Source organism: Pseudomyrmex gracilis, unplaced genomic scaffold (genome assembly GCF_002006095.1).
Source record: "Pseudomyrmex gracilis isolate BER0280 unplaced genomic scaffold, ASM200609v1 scaffold_147, whole genome shotgun sequence".
Taxonomy (NCBI): domain Eukaryota; kingdom Metazoa; phylum Arthropoda; class Insecta; order Hymenoptera; family Formicidae; genus Pseudomyrmex; species Pseudomyrmex gracilis.
Window position 1 is genome coordinate 242703 of NW_018020731.1, and position 12719 is coordinate 255421.

A 12719-nucleotide genomic window follows, 5' to 3' on the forward strand; every position below is an offset into this window, starting at 1 on the left:
TTTTTCTACTCTTTCCTGTCATGTGACTTTAATCACGTTTTTAATTTTCTCCACGTATACGACGAACTGTCTCAAAATCGCTTTTCTGTCATTATTTACTCTCTCGATCTTACCGATTCGATTCGACTCGACTCTACTCGATCAACCAACCAATACGAAAAAGAGACAACAATAGATGCGATACATTTGATATCAAAACGCGCACTTCGCGGTACACATGGATTTTTTTATACAGGAGAGAAAGATTGAGATAATTTTTCAATGTAAAAAGGTATCCTCTTATCAAAGCTACTCTGCGTTTCTCAGTTGCTACAACGCGGATAAAAACAAAACAAAAAAAAAAAAAAAACACGTTTCGCGAAACGAAATAAAAAATCAAAGTGCTAATTTGAGATGTCGGACAACAGAGAGACGTGTTTTATTCTTACGTGCCTCTCTCATTCTGCTTTTTTAAAACGGAATCAAGGGGAAGAGGTCGGCGAGACGTTCTTTCACAAAGCGAGAGCTGATGATCCGTACTGCTTTGCATAAAGATGAATAAAGATGAAGTGAAAGAAAAAGAGAGGAAGGAGGAAGCACTTACTTGAGCATCGGGTCGGATCTGAGTTTGTCGAGCACGGTGGTGTAGGGCACTCCGAGCACCCTGTCGATTATATGAACGAATCCGTTGGTGGCGGCGATGTTCGGAGTGATGATGGTCGCGTTCACGCCGCCGCCCTCCACGGTAACGACTTGATTCACTTGCGGCGCCTGCACCACGTTGAAGTAGAGCTTTTTCCTCTCGGCGGCGGACGCAACCTGCACAAAAATTCCAACAGTCGAAGCTCGTTGCGAGCGCGAGGCTCGCGCGACGCGCTGACTCCGTCTGTCGGTCGTGCGCGTCGCTTTTGTTTAAAAAAAAATATTGTCAGACAACCGGAAATAGAAAAGAGGGTGAGTAAAAAAAAAAAATATAGAGACTTTCGTACGTCTTTGAGCGCGGAGAAAATGCTACAAGAAAAATCAATACAAGCCGATTCGGGAGTCACGTGACTCTCGAATTGTTGGTGAGAAGCAGCTTTGAAGTAGTAAAATATTTACAAGATTAAAAGTTAGTAAACAATTTATAAAATGTTTAAATTGATTATTGTGTTTTTTTTTCTATACAGTTTACATATAAAAAAAGAGCCAAAAAGTTTTCTTTGTGATTGCCGAAAATCGGAACGCAAAGTCGAAGCGCAGAGAAAATCGAAGAGAAATTTCGCAAGTTGGCGAACATCGGAGAGGGGAATTCGTGCCTTTTGGAGAATCGGGCAAGTCGTGATTTCGTGCACAAACACGGGGAGAACGGCTATCACGTGCACACATTTAGAAGATCGCAGTTGGGAAGGAGACGGAGAATTAAAAGTTATGTGCGTTTTCGTGCTCGAGGAAAGGTGGAGCAAGCTTTCTTGCGCGCGAGAAGAAGAAGAAGATAGAGAGAACGAGGAAGCGGAAGTTTCGACGCTAGAGGTGCTAGTTTAAGATTGGATATAAAGTTCGCGCGGAGTTCGTCGACGATTGTGCGTGCACGCGCGAAATATCGACGCGTCAATAAAACATCGCGGAACATGTCCACGCCAAACAAAGTTGGCAAACAAATTTGTGTTTTCCTCGTTAGAGCCGTTACTTTTAATCACGTTTTCGCTGATTTTGTTTATCACGACGCGGGATAATTTCACGCGGAGGAGACACAAAGGGACACCGCCGTGTCGTCAAACGACGAATCTTGCCTTTGAGTCTCGGGTTGAGAAGTGAAACACGGAAATTGTGCTTGAAAACTAACGTGTTTATTATTCCGCAATTATGAGAGAAGACGTCAAAGAGAGAGAGAGAGAGAGAGAGAGAGAGAGAGAGAGAGAGAGAGAGAGAGAGAACCGCAACGCCGGCAATCTCCGGAAGAAATTCGCGAGTCGGGGGAACGTCGCTCGCGGAGTGCGCTTCCGAGTACGCGCGATCCGTTTTCTCAGACGAGAAATTTGATCTTAAGAGACAGCCGCGAGAAAAGGATTCACGAGGTCGCGCGCGCGATAGCGGATACGAATCCCTTCGATCCGCCGGATTATCCGGACGATGCGGCGTAACGTCGTGCTTTAGTCGGCACTGACTGAGCTTTAACTTGCAAATATCCCTCGGATTGCAAATCGGGCCCCGCCGCGTCGTCTCGCGCGCGTTTCTCTTTCTTTCCTCTTATTCGCGCGCTGATGTCGGGTACGGAAAGCTTCTCCTCGGTACGGTGCGGCGCAACCGATCTCTTTTCCCGGGTTGATCCAAGGCAGGTCTCATGAATTTTCCGGCGCGCACTCAGAGCCACTTCCGGTTACTTTTCTGACATTCATTCGCGCCCAAACAATCTCTCTCTGCCGTGAGAGACTGAAAAAGAGTCCTCGGGAGTGTCTCGGGAGGGAGGAAAAAAAACAGACACATTCTTTACCCCGACAACATTTTCGGAGGACGGTTTGTTCTCGCGGAAATTTGGTATCGATTTTCGTCGAGGTGAAATTGCGACGAGTAGAACTCCGGAGTATCGAAAAAGTACCTAGGGATAAAAAGATCAAAGGGATTCGCGGGAAAGAGAGAGAGACAGAGAGAACATCTTGTACGTGTAATTTGTTTTGCTATTTATTGAGATTTTTTCACGTGTTATCTTCTTTTTGCGCGTATTATTTCTCTCGGAAAAATATGTTTTAATCGTCGCAACGATAAATTCAAATAAAAAATCTCTCTCTCTCTCGCTCTAAGATACAAATTTATCTCAATATTTTTTTAGCGAAAAAATACATTTCCCGCGAATAAATAAAAACGTATTTGTACTCTCTGCGATTTAAAGGTGATGATCTGTTTTCCGCTTCGAGACGGAGCGCGCTTTTAATTTTTGATCGCATAGATAAAAGAAGGATTCTTTGAGGGATTCTCACGCTCGAGGATCAGCTCGCTCTTGACGAAGTTAAGGCAAACGTGCGCTTATCCACACAATTAATTATTCGCGAGCATTTAACCTTTCGATGCTCGTCGTTCTATCAATTAGCCGTGCCCGAAGTCATGGCCGAACTTTTGTTTGCACGGCCGAGCGATGTCGAATAAATTAATTATGAATGTATGAGTCGTGCGAGGAGAGGGGAAAAGAGGGAACGGAATAAATCACGTCTCCAAAGTAATACAGAAAGAGAGAAAAAACCGAAAAACGAACGCGACGAGAAAGAGAGATTGGAATTGATTTATTTAACGCGTTCTGGACTTTGAGAGAAGAAAAAAATCGGAGTGTCGTTAATACCGCGAAAAATTCGATCGAAGTTGGATTTGTATAAAATGGATTACGTCGCGATGTAAAATGAGTTGGCAATCCGAGAGACATCTCCGAGGGAATGTTTCAACGATTTTTTTTTTTTTTTTTACGCGAAAGAAACATCCGCGACATGTAAAAAAACACAGCGCCTCTGAACCGAAGTTGCCTTGTGTAACCGGAACAAAATGTTTAAACTAAAATATTTTAACGCGCGTTTAAAATATGAATATGGAACACGCGCGGGAAGATATATATATATATATATATATATATACGGGACGCGCGACCAGTTTCGCGGCGATATCGCGAATAAAATTGAATTTTACCGGAGGGCCCGGCGCGGTGCCCTCCTCTCTCTTCCGGGAGTGCTTTATCATTTCATCAGCGCGAGTACGAGTGGCTCTTCCGAAGCGAGAGGTCGGGGATAGAGGGGAGGGAACATAAAGCATGAAAGCGGTGTAAAACATATCTCGACGATAAATTAGTGCGCCGGCGGCGCGCACCGGTGTGCGTGCACGGCGCTTAATGCAAATCAAACCGGATAAAAAATACGAGGAGAACAGAAAGAAACGCGAATATGTCTGGGAAAGTGAGCGAGTAGCATCGTCGCGGAGGGAGGACGTCGCGACGATGCGATGAGGCGGTGCGTGCGTGCGTGCGTACGTGCGTGCGTGCGTGCGTACATGCGTGCGTGCGTGCGTGCGTGCGTGCGTGAGTGAGTGAGTGAGTGAGCGAGCGAGTTGATGCATGGCATATTTTTCCGCGGTGGTTGCTGTTTGCTTATCATATTCTCGGGACAGGAGTTATTAATTATTTCCTCTCTCGGCCCCGCGAGCTTAATGCAAATTGGCTCTTGTCGCGAGAAACGTAATAAACGTAAAAAAATTACGTTTTTTTGGTTTTTTTTTTTTAATCTTTGTTTTGTTTACTTGCTTCTCTCGGCGCGGACAGAAGATGCACCGCGGTCGAAATTCAAAATCGGTAATGACGACAGAGCGTGGTCGCGGAATTGACGCGACGCACAGGATGGGGAGGAGGAGAGAGACGGGAGGCTTTGAAACATCCTAATTCCGATCGGCGGCGCGTCCATGCGAAAATGTCACGCCGCGCAGAAACTGCGGCGCGGCGTTGTTTCCGATTAAGAGCGATTTACCTCCTTTGTTTGCTATGATTAATATATACACCGCTATACGCACTGCATTGAGGCTCGACAGGGGGTCAATATTGGTACGCACATCCGCGTAGCGCAGTAAATAACGGGGGCGATATTACCGGCGATCGATGCGCACGCCCCGTAACTACCAGCAATTAGCGAATCGAGTATTAGCGCACCTGTTCCTCTCGCGAGCGCGGCGCTTTTACGATAATCCGCATTTCGTAAATTAATTAATAATTTCCCCGCGCCGCGACCTATCGCTAACCCACGGCACCCGCTCCGAATAAGAGAATGATGAGTTTGAATCTCTCGTTTCGCGCTCCCGCGAATTTCACATCATGTCCGCGACTTCACAAAACATCGAAACGTCATTCACGTGCGCGGGCTTCTCGATTATCCGTAGTAAGTGCAACACACGCGATAATTTGTGCACATTGCGATGTGAAACCGTTTACCTCTCCTCCCCCCTTCCTTCCTCCGTCGTATCCTTGTTGGTACCGAGCGCTCGCATCGTTCGACCAAATGTTTATTTGTACTGATCGAACGTTAATTTATTAACGAGCGCCTATAGTAATTAAAGCTAACATCCTGTAACATCGCGGCGCGCTGCCGATGAATGATTGAAGCGGCTCGAATGGATATTGAAGTGTAATTAGTACTGGTATCGGAGATTTCGCTGTAATTGCGTTCATTCGGATCGGGAAATCGACGCCGCGCCGATAGCCGCGCGAGTTACACGCCGCGCGCGATACAGATAGATTTGTAGTCGTCCCGCGTGCACGCGCTACTAGTTGTAATTTATTAATTTTACAGAACGACGCGCGCGTGTTCTCCATCTCTCTCTCTCTCTCTCTCTCGTCGATCATCGTCGGATGACTCGTAAGTCACCGATGATCGGGTTTCCAATTTCAGACTCGGGAAATTGATGCGCGCGCGATCGGTCACTCGCGAGGATTCTCGCGGACTCTGAAGCCCACGAATTGGGAATTGCCGTGCAATTTAAAGAGAGAGATAAAAAAATTTTTTAAATACAGAAACGCCGATTCGACTTTAAAGCGAATTGTATTTGTTTTTTCTTTCCTACGGAAAATCGACACTCTTGAAAAAACTTGCACTTTGTTGCAGTTCTCGGGTTGCGAAACTTTTCTTATATACGGAAAGAGAGAGAAAGAAACACATACATACATACGCACACACACAAATATCTGCGCGCGTCGCGAACTTCATCGATTCATATTGTGCGAACGCGACCTATTAATATTCATTGTTATTTCAAGCTCGGAAATGGGGAAAACAAATTAGATTGCCTTCGCTCGAGACTCGCTCGGTTGGGAAACGTTTCCAAAAAGGAATTTCTATCTCTCTCTCGCTCCCTCGCGCGTCTATATCTCGGGGAGTTTGTGCGCTGAAATCAAATTCCCGCGACCCCAAGCCCGGAGATGCGAGTTCCGGGAGAAACTTGAAGAGCGTAGCAACGCGAAGCCGCAGGTTTGAAATAATACATATTATATCGGAAAAGCAGTCGCGGCTATGGATGTCGCGCGATCGACCGCGGAAGAGAACGCACGGAATGTAACGACGTCTTTCTCATCGGGGAGAAAGAGCGACGAGGGGAGAAGAAACGTCGAGGGGGAGAGAAGGAAAAGAGCGCGTCGCGAAAGCATCGCGCGACGCTGTTTTTTTCGCTCCGTGAGTTTTCCCTCAGGATATTAGACGCTACCAGTTTCCAAGACGCTCGCATAACGTATTCCGCGAAGTAAGAAGAGACTTTGTCGCCCGACGATACTCGATTATTCTGTTTTACAGTTCCACCATTTATTTAAAACAGGACAATACTACAATAGCGATAAAAAAAAAGTAAGTAGATAAAAGTATTTTTAAAAAAAAGTATCTTTAAAAAACTGCTACTTTGGGAAACAGCAAACTTGTAAAATAAATCTCTTTTTTTTTTTGCCCTTAACAGTATTTTCAAATTTTCCCGCCACAGTATTCAATTATCAAATTAAAATTGCGCGTCAATTAAATTTTCATGGAAGTTCCTTGAAACAAAAAATCTCTCAATCTGGAAAACTGTAAACTTCATCATCGCGTTTCTTTCACTCGTCATCGGTGTCATTCGTTTAAAACAAAAGTTAAATTGCTCTTTGCGCGAATCTCTCTTTCTCTCTCATGAATATTAACGACATGGATTAATATATCCGATTCCAATATTATGTTCGTTCATTTGAAAACTGCAACCTGATATCGCGCGCGGACAGGAATTTCCATCGCAATGGCATACCATCGACGTATTTTCCGATCGAACATTTGCGTGATGCGATTTACCCGGGGATTCCCTGTCTCTCTCTTTCTCTCTCTCCCTCTCTCTCTCTTTTCCCGCCCTTCCCTCTCCCTCCTTTTTTGTTTCATCTTTCTCTCTTTCCCGCATAGGCGCAATCGGCCGGATATGATTTTTCACCGCGGATTTGCGCGAGACACGTCGCGCACCCTATAAATTCGGTAGTGCGTACAGATAACGGGCAAATCTGCGAACAATGTTGCAAAGCCAATAAACTTGTTCGAATCCCATTCGAGAACGTTTCACGAAAGAATTTATCGGCTTTGCGCGAGAATTATTCCAGTTGCCGCGCTCCCTCTCTCTCTCTCTCTCTCTCTCCTTCTCTCGCCCTTCCCCTCCCTCTTTTCAGGAATTCATAGTTGGAAAAGAATGTGCCGCCGCGCGCGTCCCATTTTCTCTCCCTTCGCTCTTTTAACGCGCGGAAATATTCGCGGCCCGGAATATTTCCCCCCCCCCAGTTTACAATGAAACACACGCTCCCGCTAATAACGCGGATAAGATTAATGTTCAACAGATCGCGCGCGCGCGTATTGCCGAGACGAGCGATCGCGTGTCTATATGTTGACTTTCCCGGCGCATCTTGATTGCGATATATTTGCCGGTACTATACTCTTGGCTTGTAATTGAGTTCTCGCGTGCGCTAACGAGGAGACCCTTTTCGCGTATACACACGCGCCGAAAGTGCTCGACGGCGAAAGATATGATTGATAAGAGAGTAACGACATCGTACATGCGATTTCATTTGTTAAATGTCAGCGCGCAACGGCGAACGACGATCAAAATCCATCGGAAGAGATCGTTTGGAGAAAGCGATTACACACGCGCGCGAAAGTTTATAATAAGAATTAATGACGATACTTAACTCCGCGCGATTCTCGCGGCGCGAAAAGAGCGGCGCGTACAAACGACCGTTTCTCTCTCTTTCTCTCTCTCTCTCTCTCTCTCTCTCTCTCTCTCTCTCTCTCTCAAATGAGAGGACTTCGCAATCTCGTTCGCGAAGTAAGTGAAGACGTTTCCCTCGCCCCGACGACGCGCTGTAAAAATAAGCGAAGGCAAATACGCGCGCGAGAGGGAAAGGAGGTCGCGGAAGGAATAGAAAAAATAGAAAAGGAGGAAAAGAGCCGGCGGAAAATTGCCGGGAGCTTTTTGTTATTCCGACGAAAAGTTTCGCCATGCTGATTGGATGATAATGAGCCTCGAAAAGTGCGAAAACGAACCGGTCGACTTCGCGCAAAGTTTAAGAATGGAACAGCCTCGGCGCGTTGTTATGACGTCAGACACTCGCGCGTCGTCTCCCGAGAACTTTTTATCTTCCAATCCACTTAATCCGAAGGAAGCCAAGAGAGAGAGAGAGAGAGAGAGAGAGAGAGAGAGAGAGAGAGAGAGAGAGAGAGAGAAAGAGAGAAAATTCTCTTCGTCTTATCGCGCGCGTCCAGGTGAGACGCTTCGCTTTCGCTCGGAAAAAAGAAACTCGACAAAAATACGCAATTATCGTTACATCGTATTGCCGGCGAAACGGCAGAAATCCATTCCGCGGCCTGTCGACCTTATCCGCAATTTTATTCGAATCGCGCGATTTTCTTCGTATACGGGAGGGAGGGTCGACGAAAAAGTCGAGAGAATTCGCGAGAGATATTTTTGCGAACGCGCGCAATTCGTTTCCACTATTTCGATGCGCGTGATGCGTTAAAAAAAAAACCAAAAAAAAAAAAAAAAAACAAAAGACGGACAAAATTTTCGCGCTATCGAGTGTCAAATTCGACGCGTCGAGCTGTGAACGCGACTTTCCGGTCACCACGTACGTCGTGTATCGCGGCAAGAATAGAAATCTCTCTTTGGCGTTCGATTACTAAAGCTATTGGCGGGGACGAGATTTATTGACGCTATCGATTGCCCTCTGCGCGCGGGAGGAAATAGGGGGGGGGGGGTAGAGTGCGTTAGCGTTGGGGGGCAACTGTTGGCTTGCATTCGTATTTCGCGCTCGTAATACGTTCAACATCGAAAAAAACGCAATATGGAAAAGCGAACACACATATATACACACACGCGCGCACATACACAGTGCGAATGGGAATGCAGAGATATAGAGATAGTTTGCGTAGTAATAGTTTTTGAGCAATAATAAACACACTGAAAGCTTGTGTATGAATCTGTAATTACCCCGAGCTGTTGCCTCATTCCCATTGGTTTCTTTGTGGAACAATATATAAAAAAAAAAATAAAACACAAAGAGTTAATCAACATGACAATACACCTTGACGCGCAATTTTCGTTCACGGGAATTTGTTCAGGAAAAGAAAAGTTCTTTTCTCCCCGAAACGCACAGCCGCGTTTGGTTTTTTATCCGCGCGTTTCCTCTTTATCCTTTTTGTTTTTTTCTTTTCAAACGAAAAAACGTTCGATGAAAAGTTTCGTTTCTCATAAATGTATGATTGAAACGTACGCGGAGAGATGAATCTTCACGATTAATAATATCCTTCGCTCGAGTAAACTATGTACGATGGAAAGTTTCGCGATATATAACAGAGACGGAGAACGCAAATTCGTATATTTTCAGAAACAATAGATTTTAGTGAGAAACACACACAAGTGCGAACGGTGAACAAATTGTCTGTTGTAATATCACACGCGTTAGAGAGAGAGAGAGGGAAGATGTGTGTACTTACGGACTGGCTGCCGGTCTTGTCCTTGATCTTGTCGAGTGGCAGTCGCTCTTTGACGAAGTGCAGCTTGAGGATCTCCTTGATGCGCTTCTTGTCCTGCAGAATCGGCTTCACGCTCGGCTGCTCCAGCGCGGCGTTATTGGGCGCGAACAGGGTGACGTCGCGCAGATGATTGATGGTGGCCATGATGTCGTCCCCGTGATCGCGAATGATCTCGTAAAACTTGTAGACCGGTCCGTCCTCCTTTTCCTACACGGAGAGAAGAGATTTCTGTCGATCGGTCACTCAGTGCTTGCCGCGCCTCGCTTTCTACAAGGAGCGGGGTGTGTGCGCTCAAAAGGGAGGATAGACGAGCCACAAATGAGAAAAAATCAAGAGAAAAACATACAGAAAAAGAAAGAAAAAAACGGTAACGCAATGATTGTTTGCGAAAGGAGTCGATGGGCGTCCAGTTTCGGGACTCGTCGACGTTCCATTGCCAATCGGACGGCGTGGTATGGCGCGACGGTTTCTTCTCGGAGAGATTAAAGGGATGTAACGGAATTTACATGAACCACACCACGAATCTGGACGCCCGTCAGGGATTCTCTTCGCGGAGAGAGCGAAGAAGAGAACACGAAAAGCGAGAAGGGGGGAGTGGGGGAAATAAGAAAAGTTGAAGTAAAGAAACCGACGGAAGTAGTTGAGGGAGGAGAGAGGGATGGGAAGAGAGAAGTCAGCGAGCGGCGGAGTTCGCGAAGTTGAGCTTCGCGAGTTTTCGTTACGTCTTCGGGCGTTTCCACAGGAGTTTCCGTAAATTGATTCTCGTGTATTCGATCGCTCGCTATTTTCGCCGAGAGAAAGCTGTGTGTACTTCTTGCGAAAGCTTTACAGAACTTATTGAGCTCCCATACGCGCGCTCGTGAATAATATCTGGACGCGAAAAGCAAAAAAGAGAAGAGAGAGAGAGAGACAGAGAGAAAGTGGAAAAGAGAGAGAGATATATATATATATGCGAAACCCGCATAATCTGGAAGAATGAGATCCTTTGTGGGAGGCGACAATTGCGCCGGCGGGACGCTAAGAGATTCCCGAGAGATCGCTTAAAATGAAAAATACTTGAAATTCAGAGGGCTGGTCGGCGCGAGGATGGAACCGTCGCAATTAGCCCGGCGTAACGAACTTGAAGCCCTACCCCTCCCTTCCTATCCCCTCCTCGGTGTAACTCGCGCCGCGAAGAAGACGGAAATAAATTACTCGCGGAAAAGAAGACAAAGTGTAAGGAAGAAGAAAGCGTGACGTAGGACGTGACCGTTAGTGGTTTCACGGAAGTGGCAACCGTTACGTGACACACATAATTCCGTCGTCCAAATCGTCCGGAATGCCAATTGAGCTTCTCCCGCACGTGCCGGAGAAAAGATCACGCGACGTGATTAAATATATTTCGAAAATTATTTGTGAAGATTCGAGTGAGAGAAAAAGAGAGAAGCAATTAACCTGCGCCGCTCTCTTGAACTGAGATGATACAAAAATCATAGAAGAGAGAGCGGGCACTTTAACTGAGTTACAGATAATATATTTAAAAATAACAAAATGTAATTCGATTAATTGCTGAAACAAAAACAAGATCGGAGAAGTAAATTTGAAATAAAGTTTTTCGCACGCGCGCGTGATCTTTTTCCGACAACACGAAAGAGAAAAACAACAATAAACGTAAAGCGCGAATTGCCGACGTCAAACTCCGACAAAAATACGTTTGAGTCGCCAGCTTTTTAGTGCGAAAAAAAAGATTAAAACAATACGTTGTGTTATCATTCTCGAGAAGGAAACGGCTCCGGAAACTTGTTAATTCGCAATCCGGTTTAAAGGTAAAACTTGAAAACGAGTCTCAAAAATTTCGCAAAAAAGTCGAGCTCATTGTCAGTTGCGAACAATATACCCAATTTAACTTGTTCCGCGAGTGCGCGCGCTCGCGCTTAAAAAAAAACAAAAAACAAAAAAAAAAACAAAATCTCCGCGACTATTTTCTACCGGAATTACCGCGCGGGTACGACGAGAAACGTGTGTTAAAACTCCTCTCACAACTCAACGGGGAACAATTAGAGAGACAGATGCGTGCTATCTTTTTAAATATCTTAGAGCAGATAGGGAAGAAAGCGCGAAAGGTTTTCCCGCGTGTGCTCTTTCGAAAAACACCCGCTGCGTTTGTTATTTGTTGTCGTGAAAAAGAAAAAAAATCTGGCGGATCGGAAACATTTCGAGAAGTTGGAAAATAATACCGAGAGTCATAAAACCGCTTTCTCTTCTCGTACCGGATCAGATTACACGGCGGGTGGATGAAAAAAAAAAAAAAAAAAAAAAGCGGAAAGGTAATTAACGAGGCGGCAGTTAGCTATTCGCTCCCTTCATCCTCCTCTTCCCGCAGCTTTGACGCGAAATCTCTCTCGGTGTGTTCATAGACGAGCTTAATGAGAGAGAATGAACCGGAGAAAGGGTCGGAAAAAAAGGATGGAGACTTAACGCGGCGAAAAAATAGCCGACAGGACGAAGGGTGACTTCGAGGAAATAATAGAGAACATCGCGAAATCCGATCTTCGCGCGCTTAGTTTTGGGATTTTCTTGACGTGCGCGGCGCGAACGCGAAAAAGAGAAGCGATTTTTTCTCGGATCTCTGTTTTTTTTTTTTTTTTTTTTTGTCTAAAAATGCTTGTTGCAAAACATTAAAATTGAAACACGCAAAATTGAAGGGAAATGTTTGAAAAAAAAAAAACAAAAATTTATCTCGACTCTCTTTCGAAAATCCTCCTGTTTCGATCAATGGGATCTTTTTGTCGCGGCACGCGAGTGCAAAATTACACGATCCTCTTTCGCGCGGGTAATATTACTAAAAGGACGGGGGAAGTTTATGCATCCTCAGGTTAGAACAACATCGGCTTTTCGTTTCGCAGGAGGAAAATCCGCGGAAGTCATTTCTCCCCTTTTCCGCGTCCGCCAAATGCCGTCGGCATTTCCCTTGTGGCACAAATCTCTCTCTTTCCACATTCGTCCTCTCCTCCCCTCATGTACCACCCCACCTATTTATTTCGCCTTCCTTCTCACACTTCCTTTCGTTCGTTCCTTTTTTTTTTTTTTGTTTTTGCTCGTTCCTCGTTAATCTCTCTTTTGCAGGCTTCGAGGTTTGAAGCCGACGGGAACGGGGAGGAGGAGGGGGGGAGGAAAAGCCGGGAACGGAAAAGAGGGATTAACTAGGCATCTGAAGGCGCTGTGGGGGAAAAAATA

General features: G+C 45.6%; 1 protein-coding gene across 1 annotated transcript in view; it reads right to left on the reverse strand.

Annotated features, from left to right (window-relative positions):
* Window positions 1-12719, reverse strand: part of LOC109857152 (fasciclin-1) — a 113487-nt gene that overhangs the window by 9908 nt on the left and 90860 nt on the right. The window contains exons 9-11 of the mRNA XM_020433203.1: window positions 9465-9710; window positions 8959-8988; window positions 584-798 (exon numbers count right to left, since the gene is read on the reverse strand). Of these exons, the coding sequence (XP_020288792.1) occupies window positions 584-798; window positions 8959-8988; window positions 9465-9710 (491 nt within the window). The remainder of the gene's footprint in view (window positions 1-583; window positions 799-8958; window positions 8989-9464; window positions 9711-12719) is intronic.